This window comes from Coregonus clupeaformis, unplaced genomic scaffold, assembly GCF_020615455.1.
Source record: "Coregonus clupeaformis isolate EN_2021a unplaced genomic scaffold, ASM2061545v1 scaf0087, whole genome shotgun sequence".
NCBI classification, from domain to species: domain Eukaryota; kingdom Metazoa; phylum Chordata; class Actinopteri; order Salmoniformes; family Salmonidae; genus Coregonus; species Coregonus clupeaformis.
In genome coordinates this window covers 626130-644073 of record NW_025533542.1, presented here as the reverse complement: position 1 = coordinate 644073, position 17944 = coordinate 626130, and the positions used below count along the sequence as shown (strand labels likewise).

Here is a 17944-nt window from a genome sequence, read left to right as displayed (position 1 = left end):
TTGCTACAGTGTGGGCAGTATCAGAGGGAGGCTGAGATCTAGTATAAGGAAGAAGAGGATACAGAAAATTAGTTTAAAGAGTATATTGAGTAGAACGTCATTAGATATAGTCTCAAATATTTTGTTATCTTTTTAAAGAGAAACGGGGTTGGCAGGTAGGATAGACCAATGGGGCAGTGCACAATTGTCCCAGCGTCGTCCAGGGTAGGGGAGGGAATGGCCGGCAGGGATGTAGCTCAGTTGGTAGAGCATGGCGTTTGCAATGCCAGGGTTGTGGGTTCGATTCCCACGGGGGGCCAGTATGAAAAATTTAAAAAGAATGTATGCACACACTAACTGTAAGTCGCTCTGGATAAGAGCGTCTGCTAAATGACTAAAATGTAAATGTAAATGTAGGATTTAGTTTCTCCCTGTCTCTGGCCCACATTCCGGTACAGTAGGTGGCGGTAATGTACCATGACGTTGAATGCCAACCAACGATAAACCCCACCAAAGAAGACTTCTTTCCGTCAGAGGCCAGCAAAACATGCACAATGATAGGACTAACCTGATAGGACGCTCACGAACATTTACCGCAGCATTTTATAATCCAGACCAAACGCCCTCCGAAAGTGGAGACATTTTTTCCGCTTGCTCTACGAGACCTCACCATTTCCCAAGTTCTTCTCAGCCAAACAATTAGCTACAGGAAATCACCTCAAGGTAACCAATTACTAATTTAAAAAATGTTAAATGTGTGCTTGTTACACGGTCTGTAAACTAACAAATTCCACGATAAAACGGCAGTGGATGCGGCGGCCTGGCTTTGTTGTTATCGCAGCTAACTAGCCGTTAGCGATAAACCAGTTAGCCGTTAGCTAGCTACACATCTCCCGTCCAACACGTTTGTGTCGATAGCTAGCTAGCTAACAAACTAACTTAATTTCAGGTTAACGGTTGAAGTGACTTTTACTTAATAGTTAGCCAGCTGTCGTCTAATTGTGTGCTAACCGCCAGCTCATTGTTTAGCCACAGATAGCTAAACGAAATATGTTTTATCTAGTTACTGTAGTTAGCTAAATTGGCTGGACTAGCCGTTGCTAAACCAGCTGGATACCGGTTTATGCAAACAACTAATGCCTAACCCATTTTCCATAACGTTTTAAAGCAAATGAATGAATGTCGATATAACTTGTAGCAATTTAATTGGCTGGACTAGCCGTTGCTAAACCCCCCATCGCTCTTTCACAGCAAAGAAAGAGCGATGGGGGGACAGCGAGTGACGGGAGGGGGCACAGCCAGGCGTAGGTTGGCCACCAGGCAGATAGTCAGAACCGTGCATCGGTAATAAAAAGATTTAAGGCTATCGCAATGCTGTATTTCGCAATTACTTGGCATGCAATGTCTCGCTCAAGTTCACTAAAGTAGGGGCTATCGATGAGTAGCCTGAGCTATTCTACAAGCAACAGACCGATGACCAAACAGCGTTTCCATAGTGAAGAGAAAGAGGAGAGTGGATCGCCGCAGACAGACAGAACCGTGCACGTACGCTATGTCTTGGTAATCTGTATCTAGCAATGCCTCGTAAATTCACAAAAAAAAAAAGAGGATATTCAAGTATAAATTAGGCTATCAATGAGTATGGCTAAGCTATTCTTCATGGTGCCAGTGAATTGAAGTTGAACATCGCCGAATGCGTCAGTTTAATTAGCCCTATATATTCAATAAAATGTTATTAGGAAGGACGTCTACCATGGATCGCTAAAATAATTATGATCACACTTCATCGATTTAAATATTAAGGGGGGACCTATACATTTGGCAGCCAAGCACGATTTAGCAGTGTAGCCTATTGTCATCTAGACAGGTCGTTCAGATATCTTCACGCCTACAATAAAAACCTACAGGCTTCCATCATAATTCAATGTAAAAAAACATTACGAATTACAGGGGCAGTTTGGAAAAACTAAGCCTGTGTGAATCGTCCTCTGGATTAACGCACATGCTGGGATAAATAATTACAAAACCAACGTCTCCAGTAATACCCGTCCAATGGGGCTGTAACATGGAAATTAATAGTCTTATCAGCGTAAATTGGGCCGCATCGTCCCGTGGTATCGTCAAGGCTGCGCACAGCAGAAATATCACTGAAATATTCTAGCTCCTACACATCACCCGGGCCTTTTGAAATGCTATGTTGATGAGCATGATATACCGCAAACCCCCGAGGTGCCTTATTCGGAATTGCATTATTTTCCAGAGAGCGCATAGAGCCCCGAGTTGATTATCCCTTTTATACCATGGCTGTAATTTAACACATTTGCCACTAAAATCTGTTCATTTGCTGGTAGAAATGTGTTCCACATCCACTGAAGTAGCTAGCAAGTTTACAGTATCTTAAATAATCCTACTCCTCACCTCAACCCCCCCCCCCCAAAAAAAAATATATTATTATTACTTGACCCCCCCACCCCCATTCTAGCTCTAACTCTACGTAGAGGGAAAATGTACTTTCTATGCCTGTGATATGTGGTTGTCCCACCTAGCTATCTTACGATGAATGCACTAACTGTACGTCGCTCTGGATAAGAGCGTCTGCTAAATGACTAAAATGTATAATGTCTACAGTAGTTGCTGTGGTAACCAAACAAACAGACTTGCTAGTTTATCTAACCAAACCACCAGTCCTAGCTTGCTATTATGAAAATCGAATTCACCAATACTGTTTTCAATTCGACTTTTGCTTTCAAAAGCAGCTCAAACAAAACTTTACAAAAATTAACAATAGCAATTTTATTCTAAGAGTTAATATTATAAATCATATTAGAGTCGCCAATCAGCTTAAATCCACTAGTTTTTTTCATATTGGACATAAATATTGCACCGTACATAATAGATTGTGTGTCCATAAAACCAGGGTCCAGCCTACTCACTAGAGTCTATAACATACAAAACAGATGAGCTTGAACCAAAAAGCTTGCGTGTCTAATTCGGGGGGAAAACTATTGGACTTCCGCTGATTTGGCCACTCTTTAAAGGGCCACAAAATGGGTGTAAACGCTGTGTGTTTGGAAAATAGAGGTGCTCCTGAGTAGAATGGACCCCCCCCTTTACTGTGACACAACGTACAGGCAATTATGTACGGTGAAATATGCATGTCCAATATTTAAAAAAAACTGCTGGACATCGTGCAATACCAATGGGCTAAATAACTGTGGGATTTAAATGGGTTTTCTAACGTTTATTATTTGTGCTGGCTTCTCAGAGGTCCAAATAATCATTATTGCAAGCTCATGGGACGTTGCATGATGTTGTGAGGTTTAAGTTCTGGTATAAACGATCCAGTCGGACTCCATTAAAAGCTCATGCTAGATTTATTAAACCACGCTGGGTCATACAGCTGCAAAGATAATTTTTTAAAGAATTTCGGCACATATTTATCCCCTCGGTCCATGCCCTCTTCCCAAACAGCTCTAACATATGGCTCCTATCTCACCCTTATGGAAACATCCTGTTTCAGAGAGAGGCCCCCTTTGTACTTAGCCTCTGGCCAAATACTATCTAACCCATAACACGTTAATCACTATTGCTACGCTACTTATATGATTCTAAACATACTAAAACGTGCTCAAGTCAATTAGCCAGTTTCCAACAATTTATAAGATATTTTTTTGCTTATGTCGCAAGATAAAAGATTATTCGACTTTATTCAACTCGTCGGCTCATTTTCCAGCAATGGATGTCGATTTAACTTGTTTCCACTGCTTAATGAATTATAGTGTAAATAAATCCCTTCTGTGCATGTGCATAACTATAGATGCATCCAACAGGAGAGTTTGAGTGATGAAAGTTGGACAGATGATTTGTATGTAAAGGCATCCGCATACTAGGTTCGGTTTGCTGCTAGCAGAACTCGGCTAGGCGACGCAAATGTCTGTGCCTCGCATGCGCCCTTGAAAAGACATTCGCTCGATAAACTAGGAAAAAAACATCCATCTTTCCATGACAGACTGACCAGGTGAAAGCTATGATCCCTTATTGATGTCATCTGTTAAATCCTCTTCAATCAGTGTAGATGAAGGGGAGGAGAGAGGTTAAAGAAGGATTTTTAAGACTTCAGACAATTGAGTCATGGATTGTTTATGTGTGCCATTCAGAGGGTTAATGGGCAAGACAAAATATTTAAGTGCCTTTGAACGGGGTATGGTAGTATGGCCAGGTGCACCGGTTTGTGTCAAGAACTGCAACGCTGCTGGGTTTTTCACGCTCAACAGTTTCCTGTGTGTACCAAGAATGGTCCTCCACCCAAAGGACATCCAGTCAACTTGACACAACTGTGGGAAGCATCAGAGTCAACATGGGCCAACGAATAGAGGCTGTTCTGAGGTTAAAAGGTGTAACTCAATATTATGAATGTGTTCGTAATGTTTTGTACACTCAGTAACAATTCCTCAAAATAGTCAGAATCAATCTAAGATAAATCAAGAAATCTGTTATTAATTTGTAAGTTTTTGCTGAGGAGGTAGGTTTTAGTCGTGCAATATTACATCTAACTAGGATGTTTGGAGCCTTATTTCTCAAGTGAAAAAAATGTGATCAATCACCGACAAAGGGGCGTAGACTTCGGCTACCAAACTTGAGCTTGCCTCAAGAAAATGATTTGTGCGCTCGAACAGCTGGAAAAAAACCTAACGAATGCTAACAACATTTCGTCATAATATACTGTATGCACAAATTGTTTTGACTGGGAAACATGCGGTAAGCTTAAGGCATAGTTGATTGGTCACGAGCATGGTCTCCGCTGACCCAGTCAATCAGTTAACAGAACCAAAACGATCTAAGGAAGGTCCAATAAACCTTGTTATTCAGAAAAGGAGGGACTGTTAGTGAGTTCTGGGCGACGTGGAAGCAGTGTTGCCAATTTAGCCACTTTGTTGCTGTATTTAGAGTCCTGTTTTTTAAATAATGTTTTTATTTGAAATGAAATGCCGTCCAACTGGCGACCGAAGTCAGCTTGCAGGCGCCCGACCTGCCACAAGGAGTCGCTAGAGAGCGATGGGACAAGGAAATCCCGGCCGGCCAAACCCGCCCCTAACAACGCTGTGCGAATTGTGCGCCGCCTTATGGGTGTCACGGCCGGCTGTGACACCCCCGGGATCGAACACGGGTATGTAGTGACGCCTCAAGCACTGCTATGCAGTTTGCGTCACTTGGGAGGCTTTAGAGAGTTTTAGACCCCTCACTATTGGTCTAGCGACAAATTCAGCTACTTTTCAGGCTGCCATTGGGGTGTTTTCTATGGTTTTGATAGCATTTAGCGACTTTTCCCACTCAATTCTGCCACAAAAGAGAGTGGGGGAAGCTGTCTGTGTAACAGAAGTCACGGCAACGGCACAAGGGGAGGGGGTGATAACGCTACGTCGGGGACTGCGGCAAGTTGGTGCTGTGACGTCAATGCGGCAATGGAAAACGTAATCTAGCGACAAATCAAGGAGCCAATAGTGATTCTCACTGAAAAATTGTTTGATTAAATAATTAAGACACACAAATTACTAGAGGGCCAGCAATTTATTTGATTGTGACGGGCTGAGTTCAGACTTGCTGCGCTCTGTTTAAAAAAAAAAAAAAAAAAAAAAAGACTGCAAGTGACAAATGGCTGTAATTATGTTGCAGCTTAAGCAACACGGACAGTGCGATAACACTGATGTTCTGTGGTGGTCGCAACATAATTACAGCCATTTCTGACTGAAAGGTTCTGTTACCGAAATCAATCATTTGTTTAGGAAAAACATTCCCTATTCCCTTAACCCTTGCTCTCTTTATGTGACTCGTAAGCATTGCATGCACGTGACCAATAGGGCCTGACCTATAGCCTATCATCAATAAATTGGTTATTACAAACTCCAAACACCATAACCGCAAAATGGATGCATAGGACGTGACGAACTCGAAATGGGGAAATGTTTACTGGTTGCTCAGGAGGCAAAGGGGAAGATGTGTGGAATAAATTTGACTAGTTGTGGAAAATACTGGAGATCAAGAAAAATAAGGTAAGGAGCAAGTGCTGCAATGCCTATTGTGTGTGCACCAAACAGGTGCTGTATACAATAAAACATTTCTGACCGTTTAGAACAATGTGAACACCACTGAATACATTAGAAGCGTACCAGAGTCTGTTGTAAAACATTTTTTTGGTCAAGCCTTTATTACATCATAGACTAAAAACGGTCACATTCATTCGTGAATGCAATTTACAAAATGGAACGGTTTATTTATTGTTTAAGCTAATTATTCAAGGCTCGCTTTATTTTATTTTAAAACTAAAATGCTTGATTTGCATTTCAAATCATGAATGACTCGCATGCTGTGTGATGACATGAACGAATTAATGATTGAAATGTATGCCTAAGTAAATTACATTATTAAGACTAAACAGGATGCGCTCTTAGGCCTACAGCTCAATCAATGGTGGTTATACAAGGCAGCTATCCTAAGCCTACTAATGATAATGACGTTACTTATTATAATAATGATCATGATAATAACAAGAAGGAGATCAAGAAAAATAGTTGTTATTATTATAAAAAATATGATTTGTTTTTTAAAGTTTTGAGTGACAAGTATTGGTCTTCACAAAGTTTGCTGCTGCAGTGTTATGAGATATTTTTGTCAGATGTTACTATGGTATACTGAAGTATAATTACAAGCATTCCATAAGTGTCAAAGGCTTTTATTGACAATTACATTAAGTTTATGCAAAGAGTCAATATTTGCAGTGTTGACCCTTCTTTTTCAAGACCTCTGCAATCCGCCCTGGCATGCTGTCAATTAACTTCTGGGCCACATCCTGACTGATGGCAGCCCATTCTTGCATAATCAATGCTTGGAGTTTGTCAGAATTTGTGGGGTTTTGTTTGTCCACCCACCTCTTGAGGATAGACCACAAGTTCTCAATGGGATTAAGGTCTGGGGAGTTTCCTGGCCATGGAGCCACATTTTTGATGTTTTGTTCCCCGAGCCACTTAGTTATCACTTTTGCCTTATGGCAAGGTGCTCCATCATGCTGGAAAAGGCATTGGTCGTCACCAAACTGTTCTTGGATGGTTGGGAGAAGTTGCTCTCGGAGGATGTGTTGGTACCATTCTTTATTTTATGGCTGTGTTCTTAGGCAAAATTGTGAGTGAGCCCACTCCCTTGGCTGAGAAGCAACCACACACATGAATGGTCTCAGGATGCTTTACTGTTGGCATGACACAGGACTGATGGTAGCGCTCACCTTGTCTTCTCCGGACAAGGTGTTTTCCGGATGCCCCAAACAATCGGAAAGGGGATTCATCAGAGAAAATGACTTTACCCCAGTCCTCAGCAGTCCAATCCCTGTACCTTTTGCAGAATTATCAGTCTGTCCCTGATGTTTTTCCTGGAGAGAAGTGGCTTCTTTGCTGCCCTTCTTGACACCAGGCCATCCTCCAAAAGTCTTTGCCTCACTGTGCGTGCAGATGCACTCACACCTGCCTGCTGCCATTCCTGATTAAGCTCTGCACTGGTGGTGCCCCGATCCCGCAGCTGAATCAACTTTAGGAGACGGTCCTGGCGCTTGCTGGACTTTCTTGGGCGCCCTGACGCCTTCTTCACAACAATTGAACCTCTCTCCTTGAAGTTCTTGATGATCAGATAAATGGTTGATTTAGGTGCAATCTTACTAGCAGCAATATCCTTGCCTGTGAAGGCCTTTTTGTGCAAAGCAATGATGACGGCATGTGTTTCCTTGCAGGTAACCATGGTTAACAGAGGAAGAACAATGATTTCAAGCACCACCCTCCTTTTAAAGCTTCCAGTCTGTTATTCTAACTCAATCAGCATGACAGAGTGATCTCCAGCCTTGTCCTCGTCAACACTCTCACCTGTGTTAACGAGAGAATCACCGACATGATGGCAGCTGGTCCTTTTGTGGCAGGGCTGAAATGCAGTGGAAATGTTTTTTTGGAATTAAGTTAATTTTCATGGCAAAGAGGGCTTTGCAATTCATCTGATCACTCTTCATGACATTCTGTAGTATATGCAAATTGCCATCATCAAAACTGAGGCAGCAGACTTTGTGAAAATTAGAATTTGTGTCATTCTCAAAACTTTTGACCATGACTGTAGTTGGTGCTAACCGAATCAGTAGGCTATTAAACAAACACTCCAAACATGCAACAGAAGCAGGATCTGCCTTATTTCTGTAGATGGATTATTTATAAAGCCAGGCACACATAACAGTTAGGCCATTTGATTACAGACCTACTTAAGTTAGGGTTTCCTCTCTCCTCACTTTTCTTAGACAATAAGGCGAGGGCTGTTTTCTCACCTCCTCATTCTACTGCTGCCTCCGCCGCATTGTTCTCAACACCAATATGCTGGTTAACTTTGCTATTATTCACATAGCAACATGGTCTACATGGCAACATGGAAAAGGCGCCAATTCAATAGTGCACTGATGTGTTTCAGAACTGCGGACAGTGACCACTATGCAACGCAGGAGAAAGCAATTTTTTTAATAATGCTTTTTTTTCACCATTGATCTTATGTAATATAACCATTTACAATTTCAGTAGCACATGTCTTAGATTGATGGGCTGTGCCATCCACACGGCCTCCACAATTGATTAGTCCACTCAGACAGGCGCAAATCAGACAGGTGTCTTGTACACCATGATATATACAGTGAGGGAAAAAGTATTTGATCCCCTGCTGATTTTGTACGTTTGTCCACTGACAAAGAAATGATCAGTCTATAATTTTAATGGTAGGTTTATTTGAACAGTGAGAGACAGAATAACAACAACAAAAATCCAGAAAAAAGCATGTCAAAAATGTTATAAATTAATTTGCATTTTAATGAGGGAAATAAGTATTTGACCCCCTCTCAATCAGAAAGATTTCTGGTTCCCAGGTGTCTTTTTATACAGGTAACGAGCTGAGATTAGGAGCACACTCTTAAAGGGAGTGCTCCTAATCTCAGCTTGTTACCTGTATAAAAGACACCTGTCCACAGAAGCAATCAATCAATCAGATTCCAAACTCTCCACCATGGCCAAGACCAAAGAGCTCTCCAAGGATGTCAGGGACAATATTGTAGACCTACACAAGGCTGGAATGGGCTACAAGACCATCTCCAAGCAGCTTGGTGAGAAGGTGACAACAGTTGGTGTGATTATTCGCAAATGGAAGAAACACAAAATAACTGTCAATCTCCATCGGCCTGGGGCTCCATGCAAGATCTCACCTTGTGGAGTTGCAATGATCATGAGAACGGTGAGGAATCAGCCCAGAACTACACGGGAGGATCTTGTCAATGATCTCAAGGCAGCTGGGACCATAGTCACCAAGAAAACAATTGGTAACACACTATGCCTTGAAGGACTGAAATCCTGCAGCGCCTGCAAGGTCCCCCTGCTCAAGAAAGCACATATACAGGCCCGTCTGAAGTTTGCCAATGAACATCTGAATGATTCAGAAGAGAACTGGGTGAAAGTGTTGTGGTCAGATGAGACCAAAATGGAGCTCTTTGGCATCAACTCAACTCGCCATGTTTGGAGGAGGAGGAATGCTGCCTATGACCCCAAGAACACCATCCCCACCTTCAAACATGGAAGTGGAAACATTATGCTTTGGGGGTGTTTTTCTGCTAAGGGAACAGGACAACTTGGACGATGGACGGGGCCATGTACCGTCAAATATTGGGTGAGAACCTCCTTCCCTCAGCCAGGGCATTGAAAATGGGTGGTGGATGGGTATTCCAGCATGACAATGACCCAAAACACACGGCCAAGGCAACAAAGGAGTGGCTCAAGAAGAAGCACATTAAGGTCCTGGAGTGGCCTTAGCCAGTCTCCAGACCTTAATCCCATAGAAAATCTGTGGAGGGAGCTGAAGGTTCGAGTTGCCAAACGTCAGCCTCAACCTTAATGACTTGGAGAAGATCTGCAAAGAGGAGTGGGACAAAATCCCTCCTGAGATGTGTGCAAACCTGGTGGCCAACTACAAGAAACGTCTGACCTCTGTGATTGCCAACAAGGGTTTTGCCACCAAGTACTAGGTCATGTTTTGCAGAGGGGTCAAATACTTATTTCCCTAATTAAAATGCAAATCAATTTATAACATTTTTGACATGCGTTTTTCTGGATTTTTTTGTTGTTATTCTGTCTCTCACTGTTCAAATAAACCTACCATTCAAATTATAGACTGATCATTTCTTTGTCAGTGGGCAAACTTACAAAATCAGCAGGGGATCAAATACTTTTTTCCCTCACTGTGTGTATATATATATATAAGTATTCAGACCCTTGACTTTTTCAGCAAAAAACAAGCCATAAGGTTGAAGGAATTGTCCGTAGAGCTCCGAGACAGGATTGTGTCGAGGCACAGATCTGGGGAAGGTTACCAAAAAATGTCTGCAGTATTGAAGGTCCCCAAGAACACAGTGGCCTCCATCGTTCTTAAATGGAAGAAGTTTGGAACCACCAAGACTCTTCCTAGAGCTGGCCGCCCGGCCAAACTGAGCAATCAGGGGAGAAGGGCCTTGGTCAGGGAGGTGACCAAGAACCCGATGGTCACTCTGACAGAGCTCCAGAGTTCCTCTGTGGAGATGGGAAAACCTTCCAGAAAGACAACAATCTCTGCAGCACTTCACCAATCAGGCCTTTATGGTAGAGTGGCCAGATGGAAGCCACTCCTCAGTAAAAGGTCATGTCCCCCCCCCCCCCATATCTTTACCAGGCACAGGCAGGAACCAAAGATTTATTTATGACACTAACGCAAGATGAACATTTTCAAGGTTGTCTCTAAACATGATAAAAATGTCCGTCACAATCTATTTTAGAATAAGGCTGTAACGTAACAAAATGTGGAAAAAGTGAAGGGGTCTGTATTTTACAGTATACACATTCTGGTAACACTGATGTTATTGTTTGGAGAATACAAGCTAACTAGTCATTTTCCATACATATCTGGATGAAGTTTGGTGTTTATTTTTAATAAACTTGCAAGAAATTCTAAAAACCTGTTTTCGCATTGTCATTATAGGGTATTGTGTGTAGATTAGAGATTATTTTTATTTTTTCATCCACTTTAGAATAAGGCTGTAATGTAACAAAATGTGGAAAAGTCAAGGGGTCTGAATACTCAAACTATATTTTACACATTCTGGTACAGGAACACTGGTGTTATTGTTTGGAGATCTAACTAGTAATTTTGTACACATCTGGATGAAGTTTGATAATACTAAGTAAATAATAAGGAAGGAACAGTAGAATTACATGATATGTTTACATTGTAAGATGTTAATTGATAGGCAATGCATTTGGTACAGAGTATGATTTATGATTTGACCAAGTGACCGCCTTTATTCTAACTGGCTCATCAAAACAATGTGCAAGAAGGTGGGGTATTGTATGAGTAGCTAGCTATATTGCTATACAAGTATTGATCCACATTCTAGCTAGTGCCGATCACTGATACAGGCAATAGTTGCTTTCCTTTCCTCCCTACAAAAAGCTTTAAGGCCAACTGTTAAATTGGTTGTCTAGTAACCAGCTAGTGGGCATACTTGTAAACATTGCAGCTAGAAGTTGGTTAGCTAGCTAGCCTGGTAGCTAACAAGTTAGCTAAATGTCGAGTACAGTAGCTAGCTACTAACTACCTAACCTTTACTCTTAAACAGCTAAATGGTAGCTAGCTAGCATAATTACAGGTACTTATATGCTTGAAACAACTTTGGAACCAATTATCCACAGTTGCTAATAATTACCGGTAGCTACCTGGCTAGCAAGCTAGCTTTATTTGGTCCAGGGAGTAGGTTAGCTAGCATCTAGCGTCACGGTAAAACTCCTGTATTACCGTTAAACTCTGTATTCATCCTTGGTCATTAAATTCTGTTGCAAAAGAGGGAGGAGGAGAGTGGATGGTCATCCTCGTTGTCATAGCTAGCTGTGCTCCGTAGTGATTAGTGAAGCTACCCTGACTCTGGCTTTTTGGTTTGTTTACAATTCGCTGAGTCTGCAATGTGCCGGAGACAGTGTGGGCTGTGCACATGGAGGAAGGTGGAAACGTGAACTTCCGATTTTTAATCAATATTTATAAGGAGCCATACCTCGGTGTTTGGAGGGTGAAACTAAACGTGCATTTCCGCACTACAACAGGAAATACTTTGAAATAGTGGCGGCAACTTCCTCTGGAGGGGTCCTTTTTAACTTGCAGATAAAACCACCTCTTCCGAGCGAATGTATCTATTGCGCTGTAGTGCGCCTATAGTCGAATTACTCCAGATATGTTGGTCATTACTGAGACGTGATTAAGAAAGAGTGTTTTGAACACTGATGTTGTTAACCTTTCTGGTTATAACCTTTTTCGGCAAGACAGATCTTCCAAAGGTGGTGGAGTGGTAATCTATACCAAGGAGCACCTTCAGTGCTTGGTTGTCTCCACCAAGTCTGCCCCCAAACAATTTGATTTGCTGGTTTTAAGCATTAAACTTTCAAATAGTTCTTTGTTGACTGTTGCTGGGTGTTATCGTCCTCCATCAGCACCGGCCTGTACCCTACCTGCCCTAAGCTCTCTCCTGGCCCCTTACACTAAGTCTGAATTTGTCCTGCTAGTTGACCTAAACTGGGACATGCTTAAACTACCTGACCAAATCCTAAAGCAATGGGACTCCCTAAATCTTTCTCAGATGATTATCAATCCCACAAGGTATGACTCCAAACACCCAGAAAAGGCTACTCTCCTTGATGTTATCCTCACAAATAATCCTGATAGGTATCAGTCAGGTGTTTTCTGTAATGACCTTAGTGATCACTGTTTTACAGCCTGTGTTCGTAATGGCTGCTCAGTGAAACGACCTGTCCTGATTTGTCATAGACTCTTGCTAAAAAACTTTAATGAGCAAGCCTTCCTTCATGACCTGGCCTCTGTAAATTGGTATAGAATCAGCTTGATCCCCTCTGTTGAAGATGCTTGGACCTTATTTTTTTAAATATTTTCAGTGGTATTGTTAACAAACATGCCCCCATAAAGAAAATGAGAATTTAAAACCGGTTCAGCCCCTGGTTCAACCGTGATCTGGCAGTTACTCCACCTCAAGAATTCCATTTGGCGAAAGGCTCGGCATACTCAGGCTGACTGGCTCTCGTTCAGGCAAATGTGAAATAACTCAGGTTATATGGAAGGCCAAAGTCAGGTACTTTAAGGAGCGGTTCTCTATCTGTGGGTCTAACCCCAAGAAGTTAAAGACCTGGAGAATAAACCCTCCTCCTCACAGCTGCCCATGTCCCTTAATGTTGTTGATGTGGTCGTTACTGACAAAGAGCACATGGCTGAGCTCTTTAATCACCACTTCATAAAGTCAGGATTCCTATTTGACTCAGCCATGCCTCCTTTCCCGTCCAACATTTCCTCTTCTCTCAGCCCTTCTAATGTGACCTGATGCTCCTCCCTCTTTTCCCTCCCACCCCTTCTAATGTGACCTGATGCTCCTCCCTCTTTTCCCCTGCCCCTCCTACAAAGTTTCTCCCTGCAGGCAGTCACTGAGTCCGAGGTGCTGAAGGAGCTCCTTAAACTTGACCCCAAAAAACCATCTGGGTCAGATGGTTTAGACCCTTTCTTCTTTAAGGTTGCAGCCCCTATCATCGCCAAGCCTATCTCTGACCTTTTTAACCTCTCTCTCCTCTCTGGGGAGGTTCCCATTGTTTGGAAGGCAGCCACGGTGTGTCCTTTATTTAAAGGGGGAGATCAAGCTGATCCTAACTGTTATAGGCTAATTTCTATTTTCCCCTGTTTATCAAAAGTGTTGGAAAAAGTTGTCAATAATCAACTGACTGGCTTTCTTGATGTCTATAGTATTCTCTCTGGTATGCAATCTGGTTTCCGTTCGGGTTATTGATGTATCACTGCAACCTTAAAGGTTCTAAATGATGTCACCATTGCCCTTGATTCTGAGCAATGTTGTGCTGCTATTTTTATTGACTTGGCCAAAGCCTTTGATACAGTAGACCATTCCATTCTTGTGGGCCGGCTAAGGAGTATTGGTGTCTCTGAGGGGCTTTGGCCTGGTTTACTAACTACCTCTCTCAAAGAGTGCAGTGTATAAAGTCAGAACATCTGCTGTCTCAGCCACTGCCTGTCACCAAGGGAGTACCCCAAGGCTCGATCCTAGGCCCCACACTCTTCTCAATTTACATCAACAACATAGCTGAGGAAGTAGGAAGCTCTCTCATCCATTTATATGCAGATGATAGTCTTCTACTCAGCTGGCCCCTCCCCGGATTTTGTGTTAAACGCTGTACAACAAAGCTTTCTTAGTGTCCAACAAGCTTTCTCTGCTCTTAACCTTGTTCTGAACATCACCAATACAACGGTCAAGTGGTTTGGTAAGAAGAATGCCCCTCTCCCCACCGGTGTGATTACTACCTCCTGAAGGTTTAGAGCTTGAGGTAGTCACCTCAGACAAGTACTTGGGAGTATGGCTAGACGGGAGTATTGGGAGTATGGCTAGACGGGAGTATTGGGAGTATGGCTAGACGGGAGTATTGGGAGTATGGCTAGACGGGAGTATTGGGAGTATGGCTAGACGGGAGTATTGGGAGTATGGCTAGACGGGAGTATTGGGAGTATGGCTAGACGGTCCTTCTCTCAGCACATATCAAAGCTGCAGGCTAAGGTTAAATCTAGACTTGGTTTCCTCTATAGTAATGGCTCCTCTTTCACCCCAGCTGCCAAACTAACCCTGATTCAGATGACCATCCTACCCATGCTAGATTACGGAGATGTAATTTATAGATCGGCAGGTAAGGGTGCTCTCGAGCGGCTAGATGTTTTTTACCATTCGGCCATCAGATTTGCCACCAATGCTCCTTATAGGACACATCACTGCACTCTATACTCCTCTGTAAACTGGTCATCTCTGTATACCCGTCGCAAGACCCACTGGTTGATGCTTATTTATAAAACCCTCTTAGGCCTCAATCCCCCCTATCTGAGATACCTACTGCAGCCCTCATCCTCCACATACAACATCCGTTCTGCCAGTCACATTCTGTTAAAGGTTCCCAAAGCACACACATCCCTGGGTCGCTCTTCTTTTCAGTTCGCTGCAGCTAGCGACTGGACCGAGCTGCAAAAAACACTCAAACTGGACAGTTTTATCTCCATCTCTTCATTCAAAGACTCAATCATGGACACGCTTACTGACAGTTGTGGCTCCTTCGCGTGATATATTGTTGTCTCTACCTTCTTGCCCTTTGTGCTGTTGTCTGTGCCCAGTAATGTTTGTACCATGTTTTGTGCTGCTGCCATGTTGTGTTGTTGTCTTAGGTTTCTCTTTATGTTGTGGTGTTTCTATTATCATGATGTGTGTTTTTGTCCTATATTTTAATTTTATTTTTAATCCCAGCCTTTTTGCCTTTTGGTAGGCCATCATTGTAAATAAGAATTTGTTCTTAACTGACTTGCCTAGTTAAATAAAGGTTTAATAAAATGAATAAAACATTTTAATTGTTTTACATTTATATTTTAGTCATTTAGCAGACGCTCTTATCCAGAGCGACTTACAGGAGCTATTAGGGTTAAGTGCTTTGCTCAAGGGCACATCGACAGATTTTTTTCACCTAGTCAGCTCGAGGATTAGAACCAGCGACCTTTCGGTTACTGGCACAACGCTCTTAACCACTAAGCTACCTGCCGTTTTCCAGTGAACTTGTCACCTTTATTTTTTGATGTGCATCAATTCTAGCGATTCTATATTTTTATATTGCAAAAAGGGTTTCTGCTGGACGGGATGTGGTTAGCTAGCTTAGATACCCATTGTTGTCTTTTCTGGAGCTATACCACAATCTAGGTTTGTGAAAATCACCCAGAACTCTTTGGGTCTCCTCTTTTTAGATCCTCCTCTAGCCTACCATGTCTGAACCGGGTTCTGGCTGTGGTGTTCCAGCCCAGAGAAGCTCACAGCGGGGTCCAGAGATGATGTCAGTGAAGCTGGGGGACTGCAGTCAAACAGTGGACTTCAATGTGATTGTCAAAGAGGAGGAGGAGGAGAGAGAAATCGATGAGGGGGAGGAGGAAGAGAGAGAGGAGGACAGGGACTCAGTTGACTCAGGTAAATTCAGGCTAACATCCTCTTTGGTTCAGAGAGGTAAACTACAAAGCAGGATCAATGAGTTAGCCAGCTAACTTTGATAAACAACCCAAATAACTAGATTTTCTGGTTCATTAAGAAATGTTAACTTAGAAATGTTTTTGGTTGTTGAGTCAATTAGTCAAGCTTACCTTTCTAAACAATAAAAAGTTATTTCAGAATATTTAGGGAAGTTAGCTGGCTAACTCATTGATTCTGCTTTGTAGTTTACCCCTCAGGCTTCTGTATGTGTAAGAGGTGAGGCGAGTGCCAAAACAAAAATGGCTACCGACCATTGCGCAATGCATTGTAGTTTGACAATGGCATTCTCTATATGTGATGCAATGCAACACGCCCCTTGCAAAGTCTTTCTTTCAATACTCTGTTAATCCAAATGAATGTTGACTCCTGAATTATTAAGCTTAAAGCTTTTGTTCCTCTCGGTCTGTTTCTTACCCCTTATCTGTTCATATTCTTACAGAAGAGAGCCCCAACCCAGACAACGAGCCCAGTTCCACAGCATCAAGACTATCTGGACAGAATCATCAAAGAATACACACTAGAGAGAAACCTTTCCACTGCACAGCATTTGGGAAGCGTTTCAGTGAGAAAGTAAACCTTAAGAGACATGGGAGAGTGCATAGTCGAGAGAAGCCTTACTACTGCATTACATCTAGGAAGAGCTTCAATCATTCAGGAAGCCTTAAGGAACATCAGCGAATACATAAAGGGGAGAAATCTTACCACTGCTCTCTATGCGGGAAGAGTTTCAGTCGAGCAGGAGACATGAAGACTCATCAGAGGTCACACAGTGGAGAGAAGCCTGCCTGTATTTTCAATGTGATTGTCAAAGAAGAGGAGGATGAGAAGGAAATTGATGAGAATGAAAGGAGAGAAGTTGAGGAAACTAGTGGTGTGGTTGACCCAGATACCTCAAGACTACCTGGTCGTGGGAGTTACCCCTGTCCTCAATGTGGAAAGAGTTTCAGTTATTCAGGTAATCTAACGAATCATCAAAGAGTACACACTGGAGAGAAACCATTCCACAGAGCCACATGTGGGAAGAGTTTCAATCGTTCTGGAAGCCTTGAGAAACATCAAAGAGTACATACAGGGGAGAAGCCTTTTCACTGCTCTCAGTGTGGGGAGGGATTCACTCAGCTAAGAAGTCTTAAAAGTCATGAGAGGATATCCATTGGAGGGAAGCCTGCCTGTGGTTTCAATGTAATTGTCCAAGAAGAGGAGGGTGTGAGGGAAATCAATGTGGATGAAAAGCGAGAAGTTGAGGAGGACAATAGTGGTGCAGTTGACAGTGCATGTCAGAGCAAAAACCAAGCCACAAGGTCGAAGGAATTGTCCGTAGAGCTCCGAGACAGGATTGTGTCGAGGCACAGATCTGGGGAAGGGTACCAAAAAATTTCTGCAGCATTGAAGGTCCCCAAGAACACAGTGGCTTCCATCATTCTTAAATGGAAGAAGTTTGGAACCACCAAGACCCTTCCTAGAGCTGGCCGCCCAACCAAACTGAGCAATTGGGGGAGAAGGGCCTTGGTCAAGGAGGTGACCAAGAACCCGATGGTCACTCTGACAGAGCTCCAGAGTTCCTCTGTGGAGATGGGAAAACCTTCCAGAAGGACAACAATCTCAGCAGCACTCCACCAATCAGGCTTTTATGGTAGAGTGGCCAGACGGAAGCTACTTCTCAGTAAAAGGCACATGACAGCCCGCTTGGAGTTTGCTAAAAGGCACCTAAAGGACTCTCAGACCATGATAAACAAGATTCTCTGGTCTGATGAAACCAAGATTGAACTC

The 17944-nt window shown here is 42.7% G+C and overlaps 1 protein-coding gene across 1 annotated transcript; it reads left to right on the top strand.

Moving 5' to 3' along the window:
* Positions 1 to 537: 537 nt before the first annotated feature.
* Positions 538 to 17503, top strand: LOC123483357 (zinc finger protein 271-like; the record flags this gene model as incomplete). The annotated part of the gene is made up of 3 exons (XM_045213205.1): positions 538 to 702; positions 15898 to 16114; positions 16614 to 17503. Coding segments are annotated over exons 2-3 (1089 nt in total), but the record flags the coding sequence as incomplete, so codon positions are not given.
* Between the last annotated feature and the right edge of the window lie 441 nt (positions 17504 to 17944).